Consider the following 16,633-nt stretch of genomic DNA (forward strand, 5'->3'; position numbering starts at 1 on the left):
TTCAAATATTTCTTATATGAAAAAAAAATTATTTATCAGAAATGCTGTATTTACCGATGAGTGCGCAACAGAATCTGTCCAATTCTTCTTTGTCTTCAGATTCAGTCGGTTCAATCATAAGAGTACCAGGAACTGGCCATGACATAGTCGGTGCATGAAATCCTAAAAATAAAAAACATTAAATGTTAATTTTAATAATTATTTAAGATGTTTAAGAATGTAAACCTACAATAATTTATATAATAATTCTATTAAACATGGCCTGTTGGTATGATTACACAATAATAATAATAATTTAAAAAACCTCTTACCTACAACTTTCCTTTAAAAGTTGTTGATAAGTGGTTTTTATAAATTATTATTATTTAATAGTTTATATCAAGAAAAATGCAGAAACAACACAGGAACAATGGAAAAAGCTTATAAAATAGTGTGTAAGGTTTGGACAATAGATGTTTTGAAGCCATTACCCTTGAATGAACAAGGGATACGATTCAGCTGCAGTTACATCAGAATAAGCCCTAGGCTTGACATTATAGATACTACTGAAGGCCAGCTACAGAGAGTGTGCAATAACATTCAATGAATATGTGCGGTAACATTTGAGCATATGAGTGAAATTGTAACAGTAATCTGTTTTGCAATCGATTACAAGAAGCTGTTCACCAAGTACAGAAGACATTATTTGTTTATAAAAATAAGTCACTTTCTTATGTAAATAGTAAAAGTAAAATATCTTTGTATAAAGTTTATTGGAGTCTGTAACTGTAATCTCGCTGCAACCTCACTTTTTAGTTTTGTATGCATTTTTATTAATTATTCTAAATTTCACAGATAATCAGAATTATTGTTTGTGAAATATAATTTATCTATTTTGTAAGTAGTAAGATACTTAAGAGTAAATAAATTGCATTTGTAAGAATTTTAATATGTGTAATCCTCTAATATCTTTATCAAACTGGTAGCATGCAACAGCATGATATATATTTTTTTCATTTGTAAATAGCTTACAACTCATAAATTTCATTAACAGAATATGTTCTTTTGAAAAAAATGTTTAAAAATTATTTTCATATAAAGCAAATTATTCCCATACTGTAATAAAAAATAATGGAACTGTTGAAATCAAACATAAATCAGTATTGTTGCTTCAAATGAATATTTTCAATTCATTAAATATAACAATAATTTTCACTAAATCATTAGTTCTTCAGAATTTTTATTCCTGCCTTTTTAAATATTTGCAAACAAAAACTATATTACACGATTTATATTTCCTAAACGTATAATACAATTTAAGCCAGATCGATCGTAGCGGATGATAGAAAAGCCTTACACCAACACAGCCTGTCCTTAAAAATGTAGGTAAAAATTTTTTGATCAATGTGATTAAGAGAATATGCAATAGCCCTATTATAATAATAAAATATAAAAACAGTACTTTCTAGACATAGAAATACAAAAAGATTAGCAATCATTATAAAATAAGAAGATAAAAATGAAAAAAAGTGACTGGCTTTTCAAAATAAAAAGCAAACTTCCTTGATTCACTCATACCAGATTTAAATCTAAAAGCCTGTATAGTTTCAGTTGTACTAATACTTATTTCATTATTATTGAATTTTGACAATACAAAAGAAAAAACTATAAAAATATGTTTTCTTCAGTAGCTCTCTATGTCATGAAGAGCATATTCTTGTATCATCATTTTTTTGTTTCACCTAACAGTTAAGTGCTATAATGTAATATGTTTTATTTTATGCTATTTTAAATGTTCTAAAAAGTGTTCGATACAAATGAGTTGTAATGCTGCAGACCATTTATAATACAGAAAAAAAAATATTTCATTCATGCCTTACCATAATCCATAAGTCGTTCAGCAATATCCACAGCCTCAATGTTGGCAGTTTTTTTGAATTCTCTAACATCAATAATGAATTCATGTGCTACTAAACCACTTTTAGGACTGCGATAAACAGTTTTGTAATATTCTTTTAACTGATTACTCATATAATTTGCATTTAAAATTGCAACTTGTGTTGCTTTACGAAGACCTTTTGCACCCATCATCTGAAAAAAGTAGTGAAAAATAATATAAAAGTATAAATCAATACAAATTAATGAAAAAATAATACAATAACATAAGAGAACTCATGAAATGAAGGTATTATTTCAATAATTACAGCATCTTCAGTCTTGATTTAAATAATTATCATCATCATTATTATTACCACTATGCTGATCTCCATGAAAGTCCTGCATTCATCACCATAGAGGCCCTGCATTCTAATCCTAGTCAGGCCTGACATTTTTCATATGCTACAAAATTCATCTTTCATTAGTATTGTAACTGTAATTATAATTAGGCTGTTTGCTAAAATAAATAAATTTTAGGTGTCATAAATGAAATGGGTACAGGCAAAACTTGACATGAGTTTCAAGTTTCTCCCAAAAATGTCACTCTCCAAAAAAAAAAATACCATACATAGCTTACTACTAAGGAAAGTGAGGAATGAAGTGATTTTCCACTGCCTTCTCTTCAAGCCAAATAAATAAGGCATATCGATACACTAAGCCCATCAAACTGCTACCGATATTCAACCCTACAAATGACTCCTTCACTCTGTTTACCACATGAACTTGGTGTACAGTTATCATTATTTTCAGAGAAAACAACTCTTACGGGTGCCTTTATACCTCTAGTGCTTTACATATGTCTCCACCATAAAAAAGACAGGAATTGTTACTGTCTCTCTTTCAACTCTGAACAGGGAATTATTATTATTACTATGAATGAAGTAAAAACAAAAAAGACATGTTTTTTTTTTTAATTTAAAAATTTGTCTGATTTTTTTCCATTCAATAATTAATATATTACAATCAGGTACAAAGAGCTTCAAGTTTATTATTTTCTTTGAATTGGAAAATATAATTAACAAAAGGAATATTCCATTTGAAAACGTCTTTAAATTCGTAAATGAAACTTCAAAGAAATTACATATTGTATTTTTCAAATACTTATATTGAAAAGATACATTCATACACAGCCGTAATAGCAAAATAGTTCAAAGTAAAAATATGAATAGAGATTAAAGCGCATAAGGTAAATTATGTATGTAGGTAGATAGATATAAAGCATCTTGAGTAAGATACAAATTGCCTCTGAACTGAAGAAAATTATCTGCTTATTTTAAATGTGGTTAGCTGTTTTTTCTTTTTAATATATAGATCATATATAAATGATGAGGTTTCATACTCCTGACAAAAATCATAATTTTGTGATGTACATTTTTTGGAGAGTAACAGATTTAGATTTTGTTATCAATGTTTGCATGTTTTCTATATTTGAAAATTTGTCTATTTTCCCTAATGTGATCAGCATAATTAGATTTTTTTAATTATATTATTTATAAAATTTTAATTGTTTTTGAAAATATTGGGCTTTTTTAATTCCCATTTCTCATTTCTGTATAGAATTTTTTTCTTTCCACATTGTACTATAAAGCAGGTGTTTACCTATATAAGTATTAAAATTAGATTTATTATTAATTTTACTTTTTTAATGTTTTGTTTTAAAGCAATCATATATAATTAGTTAATCTTTTTGAAAAATTTATGTTGTGTTGGTTTTAATTTAAATGAATATAAAAGTAATATTTTTATATTACTTTAAAGTTAATTTATTTATTTTATTAAATTCTTTATATATATATATATATATATATATATATATATATATATTTAACAGTATGAATAATTGATTACCTTAATGTAAGCCCATGATATTGGTAAAATTGCAGATGAGCCGAAAGGTGCAGCACTTACTGCACCAAAACTTTGTGATTTCTCTTCCCCAGTTAAATCAATAACAGGATGATTGGGTAGAAATGGGGCTAAATGAGCTTTACTAAAAAAAAAAAAAAAAATTGCATAAAATTATTTAATAAATCTGTGTAATGCATGGACTATTACTGCACTACATGCATTGGTATGAGTATGTATTCTACAGTGAATTAAATTTTAGTTACTAACCCGCTATTACAATCATATTTGTTAGTAAATTACAATTTCAATCACTTACACTGCAATAGGTCCCATACCAGGACCTCCTCCACCATGAGGTATACAAAATGTTTTATGCAAATTAAGATGAGATACATCCGATCCATAATCCCCTGGTCTACAAAGACCTACCTGTGCATTCATATTAGCTCCATCTAGATATACCTATAAAACAGATCAGTAAATATTTAATTAGACAAATTATTCAATAAAATAGAATCAGGAAGTGGCTAATATCATAATATCTTATAATAAAACCTGCATTTAACAGCATGTGAAAATACTTTCCTAATATATTACTGCAAAAGAAAAAGGTTGTTTATAAAGAAATATATCTTAAAAACCACTCAGTGGAATAAATTAAGTTTTATATTATATTAAACCTTGTTCTTTTTTGTATTATTATTGAGAGTTTCAATTATTTGAATAAAACTTGTACAAATTAAACATAAAATGTACCAATTTTTTGGCTATTTTTCCAGGTAAAGTGATTTCAAATTTCATTAAGAGGTTATGCAACAAATTATTGTTTAAGCATATTTAAGAACAAAGTTTTTATTTATCTACTGTTTAAGTGTTAACATTTTTTTCTGGTAAACAATTTCAATGTGCCATTACAAAAACTACTATTTTAGTACTTCTTAATAAATTTACTTTGTAAAATGTTTAGATTAATTTTTAAACTGAATTATCTATTTTAACATGACTGTGTATATAACTACTTTCATAATTTCAGTTAACAATGGGGTGAATAAAAGGTGTGAAAGAAAGAAAAATTAAAATAAAACTGCTGATAATCTTGGCCATCTGGCAGAGAATAACAAACATTATTGTTTCATAGTACTGCTCAGCAAAACAACTGTACCGTTAAATATAAGGTCTACACCTAGAATATGACTGTACTATAAACAGAATTATTTATGGTAAACTGAACTACCAGTATATTTGCAAATTATTATTTTATTATATGTAAGTGGGTTTCCTTAAACCATCCTTTTCATTAATGGTCCATTAGGTGAAGGTCTGAGCTCCTAGTTAAGATGCTATAACCTTTGGACCAACTATGTAGATGTACTGGAACTATGACTCTGTTTCCTATCTGATAGCCAAAATTTAGCCCAATGGTTATAGTATTATTGAGTAAAGCTCAGCCTTCTAAGAATTGTGTCCTAACCGCTTCAATATGGATTTGTTAATTGTAGTACCATCTGCAGCATTAAATGGCAATAAGTTTCACATAATAGCCCTAAAAAAAAATCATTTGGAGAAAAATCAATATATTTTTTAAAAAATAAGCATTTTTAATCTGTTTAAAACACATAAAAACAAAAATATTGTTTCTTCATGTTGACCGACAAAAAACAGTTATCCATTTAATAAAAACTTTATTACTATGCATAAATAGATGTATTTGTTTTATGTGTTCACAATTAATGTCCTTTATACATATCTTTAATTTTCTATACATCTAATTTTCAACTCGATAAAGTTTGTAAACGGTAAGTCTTTTAATTAAATGATATATATAAAACCTAATCTGTCCTCCGAAATTATGAACCATTTCACAAATTTCAGCTACATTATCTTCAAACACACCAAATGTAGATGGATATGTGATCATAATACAGGAAACTCGTTTGTTAAATTTTTCCAGCTGTAAATGAAAAGAAAAATTGTAAAATAATTAGATTATTCAAAATTAAAAAAATATTATTGTTAATAGAGTTCTAGAAAATCAATTAGTTTTATCAAAAAATGTTGTTTAGGAAATATATATACACATTCATATTTGTGTATACATACAATACTCATATTAATCTTTGCATAACTGTAACAAATAAATATTTAAAATACCTTCCATTTAAATTATATAAATACTACGTTAGATTATATTGTTTGTCATCACCTAGACAAAATATTGAAGTAGAATAAAAAAAAAATTCAAGTATTTTCTTTAATATAAAGAATTATTCTTTTATATATAAAGGCTGTCAAGAAAGTTTACTGTAATGATGTGGAATTTTTACTTGAAGCTTTTGAACATATGCGCAATTCTGATCAATGACGTCTTTTTACAGACTCCTCAAAGCCTAGTTTGAAAACAGTCCTTCTTCATGTTCGAAATAATATCCTCTCAATTTCTTTAGCTCATATGAAGAAGTCATAAGAAAATATGAAACTTGTGTCGGTAATGATTCAGTATTAGAAACATTTGTGGAGACCTGAAAGTGATAGCGGTGTTCCTTGGGCATCCTAAATTCTGCTGCTTCTAGATTTTATAAACAGATGAAAAGAAATTGATTCCTTAAATTCATTACCTTAGTTCTGAATTTCATGAAATAGGTGTTTCTGTTGCAAGAAAATATCCATTCTTAAATTAGCTGAGATTTTTTAAAAAGAAAAGAGTTATGAAATACATCATTTCATCATCCAAATCACCCAGTGATGTTATTTTAAAAATGTTATCTCCACATTTATAAATTGCATTAAAAGAGAAGCAATCCAAAAATGTGATAATATTCATCAAACTGTGATGAGTGAATCAAACGTAATTCAAAAAAGAGTGCTTTCTTTAAGATTTTTTGAGTACAGTGAAATCTCCAAAGAGATTACATTGCTAGAAAATATGTCTTGTGTTTGGACACATTCACAGTTCGGCGGGCTTGTAAAAAACCATTTTATTAGTGTACTAATTAATGATGAAACTAATGAACTCATTTACGACACATTTATCATCATTACACTACATTCTAAAAAGAAATTATATGACAAATTAGCTTACAAATGAGACAATATATCTACAATTTATGCATAATATGAAACAGTACAGCAGACCAAAGCAGCAAACAACAGTAAGTGTTAAAATTTTTTTATATGATGTTTGCTTAAAATTCAAGAAACAATGGGCCAAGCTAAATGATCCTTTTATCAATGGTATTATTGATTTAAGGATCATTCTAAGCATAAATTTATCCAGGTAACTCTAGAACTGGGGAATGAGCAAATCATAAATAGTGAGCATGTCATTTTAATGACACTTTCATATAGTAGAATTTTGAGAAGCTGACTAAATCGCATTATGTAACAACATAGCCATAATTAGCAAGTAAAATCTTCAAAAGAGAGACTAAATTTTATTTCGGTATCTCGTTTATTCAAATCAAGTAACCTTTTCTCAAGATATCAGCAACATAATAAAAAATGATATTGTACCACAATTTTCATAGGTAGGTGAATGAATAATTCATTGAAGTGAGTGCTATCTACATACTGTAAGTATAATTAAAGTTATGTCTACTAATAATTTTTCTAAGGTGTATTTTATTCGATATTATCTTTACATTCCACATAAAACTAAAAGAAATAAGGCTTTTGCTGTAATGGCTTAATTTATTTTGATTTATGCCCATTACCTCAATTTTTGTCAGTTATATTATTTATACAAGTGCCACATGAATGGCATTACTTGTATTAACAAATTCAATAATATTCATTATTTGACATATAAGCTAATGAATATTGAAGGCTTCGTTAATGTATTTGCATTCTTAACAATGTACATGGTTGAAATCCTCTGTTTCACAATATCTTCTATTTCTTCATTTAAAATATTTACCAACACAGGCTATTCATCTCAACAAAAAAAAATAGAATTTCTACCATTTACTCACTCAAGATGTACTGTTCTAAATAGGATAAAAAGTAAACCTGTACTCTTTTAAATTTTAAATGAGGATTTCTTCCCTATGTTGCAGGAGGTATTTTTGTTATTTACATGCTGTGTATATGTTTAAGTAACCATTTTTTGGGGACAAGGAATTAAAAGATTAAAAATAAACAATTTCCACACAAATATTTTTTTTTAGAATTTTAGCTGCAGGTTTTTTCTACTTAATAAATCTGTTATCCAGAGGGAAACCAGGAAGTCTCATTTTGTAATAGAAGTACCACAGACAAAAAACAGTTTCTCAAAAGAACAGACAAAAGGAGAGAAGATTTCAGGAATAACATAGAAGGGGATGAGTATTCTTCTCTCCTAGCCAACACACACACAAGAACTGTTTTTATGTTCATAGGGGGCTAAAGTTTATAAAATAAATTTAAAATTATTTCAGTTATGAAATTGATCACCATTAAAAATTAATCTTCTGAAAATAATAGATTAGGAATGAGGGACCTGGCAATGATTTAAAGTAACAATGATATAACATAAATAAAAATATAACCTTTTCTTTTAATTGTTCTATTTCAATACTGCCATCTTTGGAAACCAGCCATTTGTGCAGACGCAGGATTTGTACCGTGAGCTGAAACTGGTATTAAACAGACATCACGCTGAGTTTCACCAAGTGATGCATGATATGTCTGAATAGCTCTAAGACCAGCAGATTCACCCTAGGCACCACTGTAAACAAACATTATAAAACAAAATATATCTAAATATACTTTGAAAACTAAAATAATTCATTTGACCTTTAAAATTAAAAACAACATCATAGGTGTGGTAAAAATTAAATAAGGCTTTCTTTCTCTGTTTGTGACACAAGGGAAATTTTAAACATTGCCTAATTCATTATAGTACATTAAAAATAGACCAAAAAGAGATTGTACGGAAATAATTAGGAGAAATTGACTTTTCTCTTTTAAAAGTATAGTTTTAATATTTATTAAGAATTTAGAGGTTATTAAGATTCTCTGCAGACTCCTAATCAATATGTAGTTCAAAGAAGTTGAAAGAGTGAGCAGTAAACGGAGGTAAAATGAGATCTTTTTGCAAATATTTCAAAGATTATTGATTTTACAAACAACAAAAAATGTTAATAAAACTTTTCTTAAAAATTAAAAAATTCAGTTTTCTGCTCTTTCATCCAAAATTTTACCTGAACCTACTATTAGAATAGAATTATTCAGATTATTTCAAAAACTTTAATTAAAAATACAGTTTGTGTATTGTCAATGACGATACAAGATATTTGACAAAGGAAAGTAATGAGATATATGTCAAGTCTCATTTGTCAAAGACAATATCATGTTGTAAAGTGCAGGATTGTAATGAAGTTCTCATCTACCATATGAGTACAATATTTAATTTGAAAAGGAAATAAATTAATTTTGATGAAAAATATTCAAAGGTAATTGGAGACCAATAGAATTAAAAGTAATACTTTGAAAAAAAAAGAGTTACACAAATACTGAAGCATTCAATTCACAAAGTTGTCAAATTTTATAAAACTAATAAAATAACAGTTAAAATTATTTCTTAATATTCCTTTTTTCCCATAAACTGTAACACATTTATCCTACAAGTAATACTAAAAAGAATTTGAGATTTGACAACTCAAATATAACACTACAACATAAAACTTCTACATTACAGCACTGTCCTAAGCACTGAACACTACATCCAACAGAAAAGCATATTGTATGCTTCTAAAACTCTCAAAACATCTTTGAACATTGGAATCCTTGCTTAAAAATGTTATTTCTGAATATTTTATCCTACTATCAAAAGAGCAATACTGCTCCTTTTATTCAGAGTATTTCTTCATTGCATCTGGTTTAATTTGCAAGGAAATAATCAGATTCAACCCTGAACATGGTTTAGTGTTTGTTTTCTTAAATAAAAATGAACAACACATACATAATAATATTCAATTATTATAAATAATAGTCAATTATTTTTTAGATAAAAATAACTGCTAAATATTCCAAAATTATATTAAAATAAATTAGGATTAAAAAATTTCCCTAAAAAACATTTAGTCCTTTATCTTTTACTTTCCTGTCTAGAAAGTGCTATAGCAGAGCTGTAGTTCTAGAAAGTAAAGTACTGTAATCAGTCCAATTTGGGCATATGCAGTTTTCACTGGATCTTAACATTTTGATACCTAAGGAACCTAAAAACCAGATAGAAATTTTTCAGACGTTAATTTTTGTGTGTTTGGTGTTGGCCTCTAAATCACCAAATCACCATTATATCTCCAGTACTACCAGACCGATTTTGACCAAAACTTGGTCAAAATTTCAACTTAAACGGTCAAGAGGTGATGCTGCAGAACAAGATCATCCTCAGTACCTCGAGACTTCGCCTAATTAAGGTCATATTTTTCTAACACATTTGTTAACAATTAAAAATAATATTTGAAAAAAAAATTTTTTGCAGCATCACTATTGTAGTCGTCTGCAATGTTGTGATGTCACAGGTGAGTGGTAGAATTAAATAAATGAATAATATTTAAGTGTAAAAAAGTAACTTCATCTGGCCGGGTCTCGGAACTTGATCGCCCGGTTGACTCGGTACCTTGTATTCAGACTTAGGTTACTTTAATTTTTAAATATTCTTTACAAATTCATATTTTGTTATTATCGTTTAAATGTTGGAGCTTTAATGTATTTAATAGGATTTTTAAATTTAAATATCTTCGGCTTCGTTCAGATTCATTCGAATATTTACAGAGCACTCGGCTTCTTTCATACGCACTTGGCTGCTGACAATTCAGTAGTTCCTTATACATCACTCGGCTCCTTTCGAATGCACTCGACTCCTGACAAAGCAGCGGATCCAGCAACATTATTTAAGCAAGTCCATCGTCATTCTTGTGGTCATTATTCATTCTTCAGTCATCACTCTTGTTCAGTTCCAGGCGCCTACAAATGGCAATCGCATTATTCTTGTATAATTGCATTAAATAGCAGTTCCAGTTCATAATTCAATTACAATAAACATTTAATAATATATAAATAATTCATTTAATATTTCGAGTATATTAAACATTTAATTTATTCATACATAAGTATTTTCAAATATAATATGGAATTTGACAATAACATCAACTTATGACTTTAATTATTTAAAATCAGCACCGAACTTCATCTGTTCGTACAACCGGTGTGTTAAGCCTTTTGGCTACACCAGTCTGCCGACAGTACAAGCAAAATTTGCTCTATGTAAGTTGTGAAATAACATTAGTTTAGTTAGTGTCGACCGTCGCAGCTAGTATCGCCACACCCGCGCAAATTAAATACGTTTTGCGTGCGCACTTTAGTTAGAATCATTGAATTAAATAAATGAAAAAAATATTATATTTAAATAAAATAATAAATATTTTAAATTTTACTGTAAGTGTAAGTCGTGTATCAGAAACCTGTGTTGTCAGATTTTTTTTAGTTTTAAACACTTCAGTAATTATGTTTTTAGATTTGCTTTATTTTAGTAAAATAGATTTTATTTATTAGGTCTATTAGATTAAATTATTAAATTTATTAATTTTTTAATGTAATAATCTATATGAATACATAAGAGTAAGTATAGAGGAAAAATACATATGAATTAATTAACAAATTAATTAATTTGAAATTAAAATAAAAGACTAAAAACAATGATTTGCATATTGAACATTCAAGGCATTCTAATCTGAGAAAACTGGTCTTAATCTTAATTTATACACAGAAATTTTACCTGTTAGGTTGAAAGGATATTTTATCATAGCCAGTTATTTCACAAAGATCCTTTTCTAATTCAGTAAACATAAGCTGATAACCTTGAGCTTGTTCTTTTGGTACAAATGGATGTAAATCAGTAAATTCCTTAAAACTGCAAGGCATCATTTCAGTAGTACTATTCAGTTTCATTGTGCATGAACCCTGTATAAAAGATTAAAAAATGCTTTTATTAACATAAATCATGCATTTAAAACACAAGTCGACATCTTTGTTAAATCCATGAATCACATGAAGGGGAGTAATTTTAGAACTGTACCTTTTTTATATTAGACTTAAGTGCACCTGTCCTAAACTCACAGAACATGGAAAGATCAATGATAAAAAGGAGTGATAATAAATAGGAATTTACCCAGGAAGAGATAAAAAGAAAATAAAACACTAAAAAATTGGTACCCACAAGCTTAGGAAAGTACAACAGATGCCCATTCCACCCATAATCCCTCTGGAGATCAAAGACTTTTCCTAGGAGGAGAGTAGCATATTACTACTATTTAACAATTTTATTAAATCAAGTTCAAATATACACTCAACAAAATTACTTTTCCATCCCATCCATACTGAAAACCATTTCTTATCTCTGAATAATGTGACATGGAACTATTCAAGCAGAGCATATGTAAACTGAGAGCATGGAAAATTGCTGTCAGGATTTGAAATTATTCTATCAGACCTATGCTTCAGTCAAAGAAGTCTTTCATTTGTTCATTCAGGTAGTACAGTAATCTTCTTCAGCATCCTTTTAAGATTTAATCACACTCTACCATATTGTTTCTGCATTCAGAATTGTCTGCTCTTAGTTAATTAATGCTGTCCAGACATTGTTTATGGTATAGGATAAGTTGACAAAAAGATAGCTGGACATCAATATCTAACAACAGTCCTGGAAGCAAATAAAAAAGAAAAAAGATAGACATAGGGACTAATACTGGATCTACGGAGATGGCTGGACCACAAAGCATGGAAAACTGGGGGTACTATTTAACTCAGTTCCTGATCGGTCAGTTACTTTAAAGCATACTTGTTTACATAAGCATTGAATCCCTCAGCCAAGTGTAATTATTGCAGAAGAGAGGATATCGCAGAACACATGGTTTTCAAGTGTCCAGTTCTTGCAGCACAGTAAAGCATGCCCGAGAGAACTTGGCATCATGATAACTATGCTACAGACCAACAGCTTTGATGTCAAAGATGTCGGTCAGAATTATCCACACAAAGATGGCAGAAGAAATACAGGGAGGAATTCACTCTGATTTTCTCTTGGAGCCCACTACTGCCCAAGGAATAGTAATAGGTAAAAAAGAAGAGTTTTATAAAAGGTACCATTATCCATTCATAACCCTACAACCATCAGTTCAAACCCTACAGAACAGTTTCTCCATATAACAACATGAGAGCCTCAATATGATAAGCCTTTCAGAACCATGAGCCTCATTGATCCGATGAATGATATTCATTCAAAGAAAAAAATCACTCTTAGGCCAACAAGGAGAGGTAGAAATGAAATGATTGTAGAATGCAAGTCTTAAATCTCTCATCTTATTCTTTGCTAGTAATAATGTAATTGGTAATTGAAGTATAGAAGTGCTACCCTGACCAAAAAATAATTTTTTCTGAATTTGTATCAATCTCAAGCACCTACTAACTATTCAAATGTATTTATTCAGTACCAAACAAATGCATGATATATGCAGACACTTGCTGTTTGGATGTTGGATAACCACCTGCTGCAAAACAAAGCACTAAAGTCATCAAGCAAAGGACTTCTGATTATACTTCCCCTCTGTTAATTTAACAAATAATTCAATTTTTTCCACTAATTTACCTTGAACTTAGACAATGATGCATAACAAATAGGGTCAAGTCCATCATAACACCCGTATACTTTGGTGTTTGAATGTCATTTATCTACTTATATTAAGACGTGTTCTCTGTTACAAAAATGTAGGTCAAAATGAGGTGTTCCCAGGATTTGAATCTAAGTGATTTGTTTTTCATAATATACTGTTAATCTTCCTAGTATTTTTTAGACTGGATATCTCATTTTTGCACCTTGCCACTAAGATTATGTCACGTATATACATACAGTTATTTGTATAAGATTACATCTATTAGAGGAATTGTCTAAAATTTCTCACTTGATGGTCTCCAACAACTTTGTATAGTAAATAAGAGTATGGAATTGGAGGCTAACCTTAAACCAAAATTCCTTACTACATGTTTTTAATCATACATCAAAATTATTTAGTTCATTGTAAGCTGTAACATTTATCAAATTCCCTAATATATTTGTTTAAAAATTGCCAGGAAGTGTCAAATTGCCAAGATGTTTAAATAGTTTATTTATAGGTAAAATAGTCTTTGTTTCATCTGCTATTACTGTAAAGTTTAGAAAGCTTTCTTTGTTTTCCGTAGCAAAAAAAAAAACAAAAACAAAAAACTTGTAGATAAATGTCAGCAAAATTTTTGGGTACACTCTACATAATATTTCTAATAGCCTACAATTTTAGTCGAGATCTAATAAAGAACAGTTCTTAATTCTACCAAGCCCTGCTCAAGAAGTATACCGATTAATTACTGAATGTCTATCACTGAAATTGTCTTTATTAGCTCATCAGTGAATTTTGTTCATCATTAACATCCATTGTTCTTTCTTTAAATGAACTGATCTTCCATGCTTTGTCTACTCGTAATATCTTTACCGTACTGTAATCACTAATTTATTGGTGACAAATCTCAGCTAGAATTAGTCCTTTTATGCGGAGAAAATACAAGGTAAAATGAACCTGACAGGTCAATTTGAATATTGTTTTTTGCCCTTTCTAGCACTGTCACTCATTTGTAGTCGATGCGTTATGGAGTACCTCCATTCTAAAAACTACTTTTGGCATTAAGTGATTGCTAAAAGTAGTTTTGAGAATGGCGATACTTTGATATTTGCCAAATACGAACGGGAAGAATAACAATGCTAGGAAAAGCAGAAAATAACAGCCAAATCAATTATGATAATCTAGAGGAAATACAAAATATTGTGAAAACCTAACAGGTTCATTTAGCAGGGCTAGAATGAAATATAATAAAAGTAATTGATATTGAATAATGAAAAGAAAAGTAATGCAGAGGTTGCCAAATCAGTTTAAGAGAAGTATAGTAGAGAAGAGAAAAAGGATGGAGTAAACATGAGACTGTAAGCAATGAGAAGTACAGTTAGAGCAATAAGATGGTTTATGATAGCAGTGGAAGATGTAAGAACTTGCAAAAAAGAACACTGCAAATGTGCAGCAGCAGGTGAAAGATAGTGCAGGACAAAAATTAGAAGTATTTCAGATGACCCAACATAGATAAAATCTTGAACAGAGGATAAAAATAATGTTAGAGACAGCACTAAACTTTATTTTAATTCTGTTCACTTTTTTAAATTTTTATTCCTTTCTTTTCCTGTTTAGCTTCCGGTAATTACCTTTCAGATAATACTTCAGAGGATGAATGAGGATGATATGTATGAGGGTAAATGAAGTGTAGTCCTGTACAATCTCAGTTCAACTATTCCTGAGATGAGTGGTTAATTGAAACCAACCACCAAAGAACACTGGTATCCACAATCTATTATTCAAATCCGTGTAAAAATAACTGACATTACTAGGACTCTAGACTTTACTAGGGCTCTCGAGTTTGCTCGAACTCTCGACTTACAAATCAGCCGATTTGGGAATACGCGTTCACCACTAGACCAAGCCGGTGGGTTAATATTTTTATTCCTGGAAAAAATGAAAAAAACACTTCCTAGAGCCTAACTGCATAGAACAATTTTTTAACTATTCTAAGTTTATTTAGACAAATCAGAAAATACAAACCAGTGGAATCATAGAATGAACTAAAGAAATATCTTTGTTTTCTAGTGACTTCATATATCTTACAATTCTTGTTTCAGAATGATAAGTGTTAAAAATAGGATGAGTCATAAACTGTGACATTCTTTTGAATTCTGTCTTCAAAATACTGTTGCTTAATATATCACTGTTTTCAGCAATCTAAAAACAGAAAATTAATAATTATTACTAAACTTTATAAAATAAAACATAAATACAAGGTTTGTTCAAAATCTGTCTGACCATTGACCAAGTGGCTATAAATCTTTGTTTCCTACAAAATAGCCTCTTATCATAATACTGAAAATATTTTTTGTACATCTCTTTTGATATTTCTACAAGTTGTGCTATCACATTCATCATTATATCTCCCAGCTGTGACATCAGAACACTTTCAGAAGCATTTGAAGTTACCAGAAATTACAAGGAGCCATATCTGGTGAGTAGTGATTTCAAAAATATGTCTTAGGTTCTAGTGAACTGAGGATTTCTGTATTTGGCTATACAGAATAAATACTTTCTGTATTTGAAGTTCTGGATTACATGTGACAAATAGGCGTGTGTGTTATGATGCAACTGACATTTATGTAATTTCCATAGATCCAATCTCTTGCACCAAACTGCATGACAAAGGTAATGGAGATCCTTTAGAGAGTTCTGTTTCTTGATAGTTTAGAATTCTGGGGCATACTTGGGTTGCACAACTCTGAGGAAATTAAAAAAAAAACAGTCAGCTTCATTTTCACTTGTCTTGCTTTCTTTGGCCTTGGAAATGATGGTGATTTATTTAGGCATTAAAAAGATCAGTAACAGCTAAAAAATTACACTCAAAATCCTACACATCTGTTAAGCATAAAAAAAGCATCAATGATATTGATCATCAATTTTTTTCTACAACTTCAATTTAGTAGAGTCAGTGAAACTTAAATTTAATAAAGTCAGTGAAACACATTTAGTGAATGTGGAAAAATTGTTTGTTGTATGTGGAGACATAGATAAAAATTTCAAGGTATTTTATGAAACTCATACTTTTTTTATTTGTCATAATTTTTTTTTTTTTGATTGACAAAGATAATAAAACTAATGATAGAAATAATAAAATTAGATATCTTTCAACCTCCCTTATTTTCAGAATATATTCTACTAAAAAATGAACTTGGTTAAAATAATAGTATGGAAAAATAAGTAAAATTTTGCAAAAT

At 29.0% G+C, this 16,633-nt stretch overlaps 1 protein-coding gene across 5 annotated transcripts in view; it reads right to left on the reverse strand.

Moving 5' to 3' along the window:
- Positions 1-16,633, reverse strand: part of LOC142326449 (glycine dehydrogenase (decarboxylating), mitochondrial-like) — a 123,822-nt gene that overhangs the window by 7,089 nt on the left and 100,100 nt on the right. For all 5 annotated transcript variants that reach the window (XR_012756786.1, XM_075368969.1, XM_075368972.1 and 2 more), the window contains 5 exons: positions 15,417-15,593; positions 4,082-4,227; positions 3,766-3,907; positions 1,860-2,070; positions 55-162 (listed from right to left, as the gene is read on the reverse strand). Coding sequence is in view for 4 of the 5 variants with exons in the window: in XM_075368969.1 (XP_075225084.1) it covers positions 55-162; positions 1,860-2,070; positions 3,766-3,907; positions 4,082-4,227; positions 15,417-15,593 (784 nt within the window). In the remaining variant the exon portion in view is untranslated. The remainder of the gene's footprint in view (positions 1-54; positions 163-1,859; positions 2,071-3,765; positions 3,908-4,081; positions 4,228-15,416; positions 15,594-16,633) is intronic.

This window comes from Lycorma delicatula, chromosome 6 (genome assembly GCF_047948215.1).
Source record: "Lycorma delicatula isolate Av1 chromosome 6, ASM4794821v1, whole genome shotgun sequence".
NCBI classification, from domain to species: Eukaryota; Metazoa; Arthropoda; class Insecta; order Hemiptera; family Fulgoridae; genus Lycorma; species Lycorma delicatula.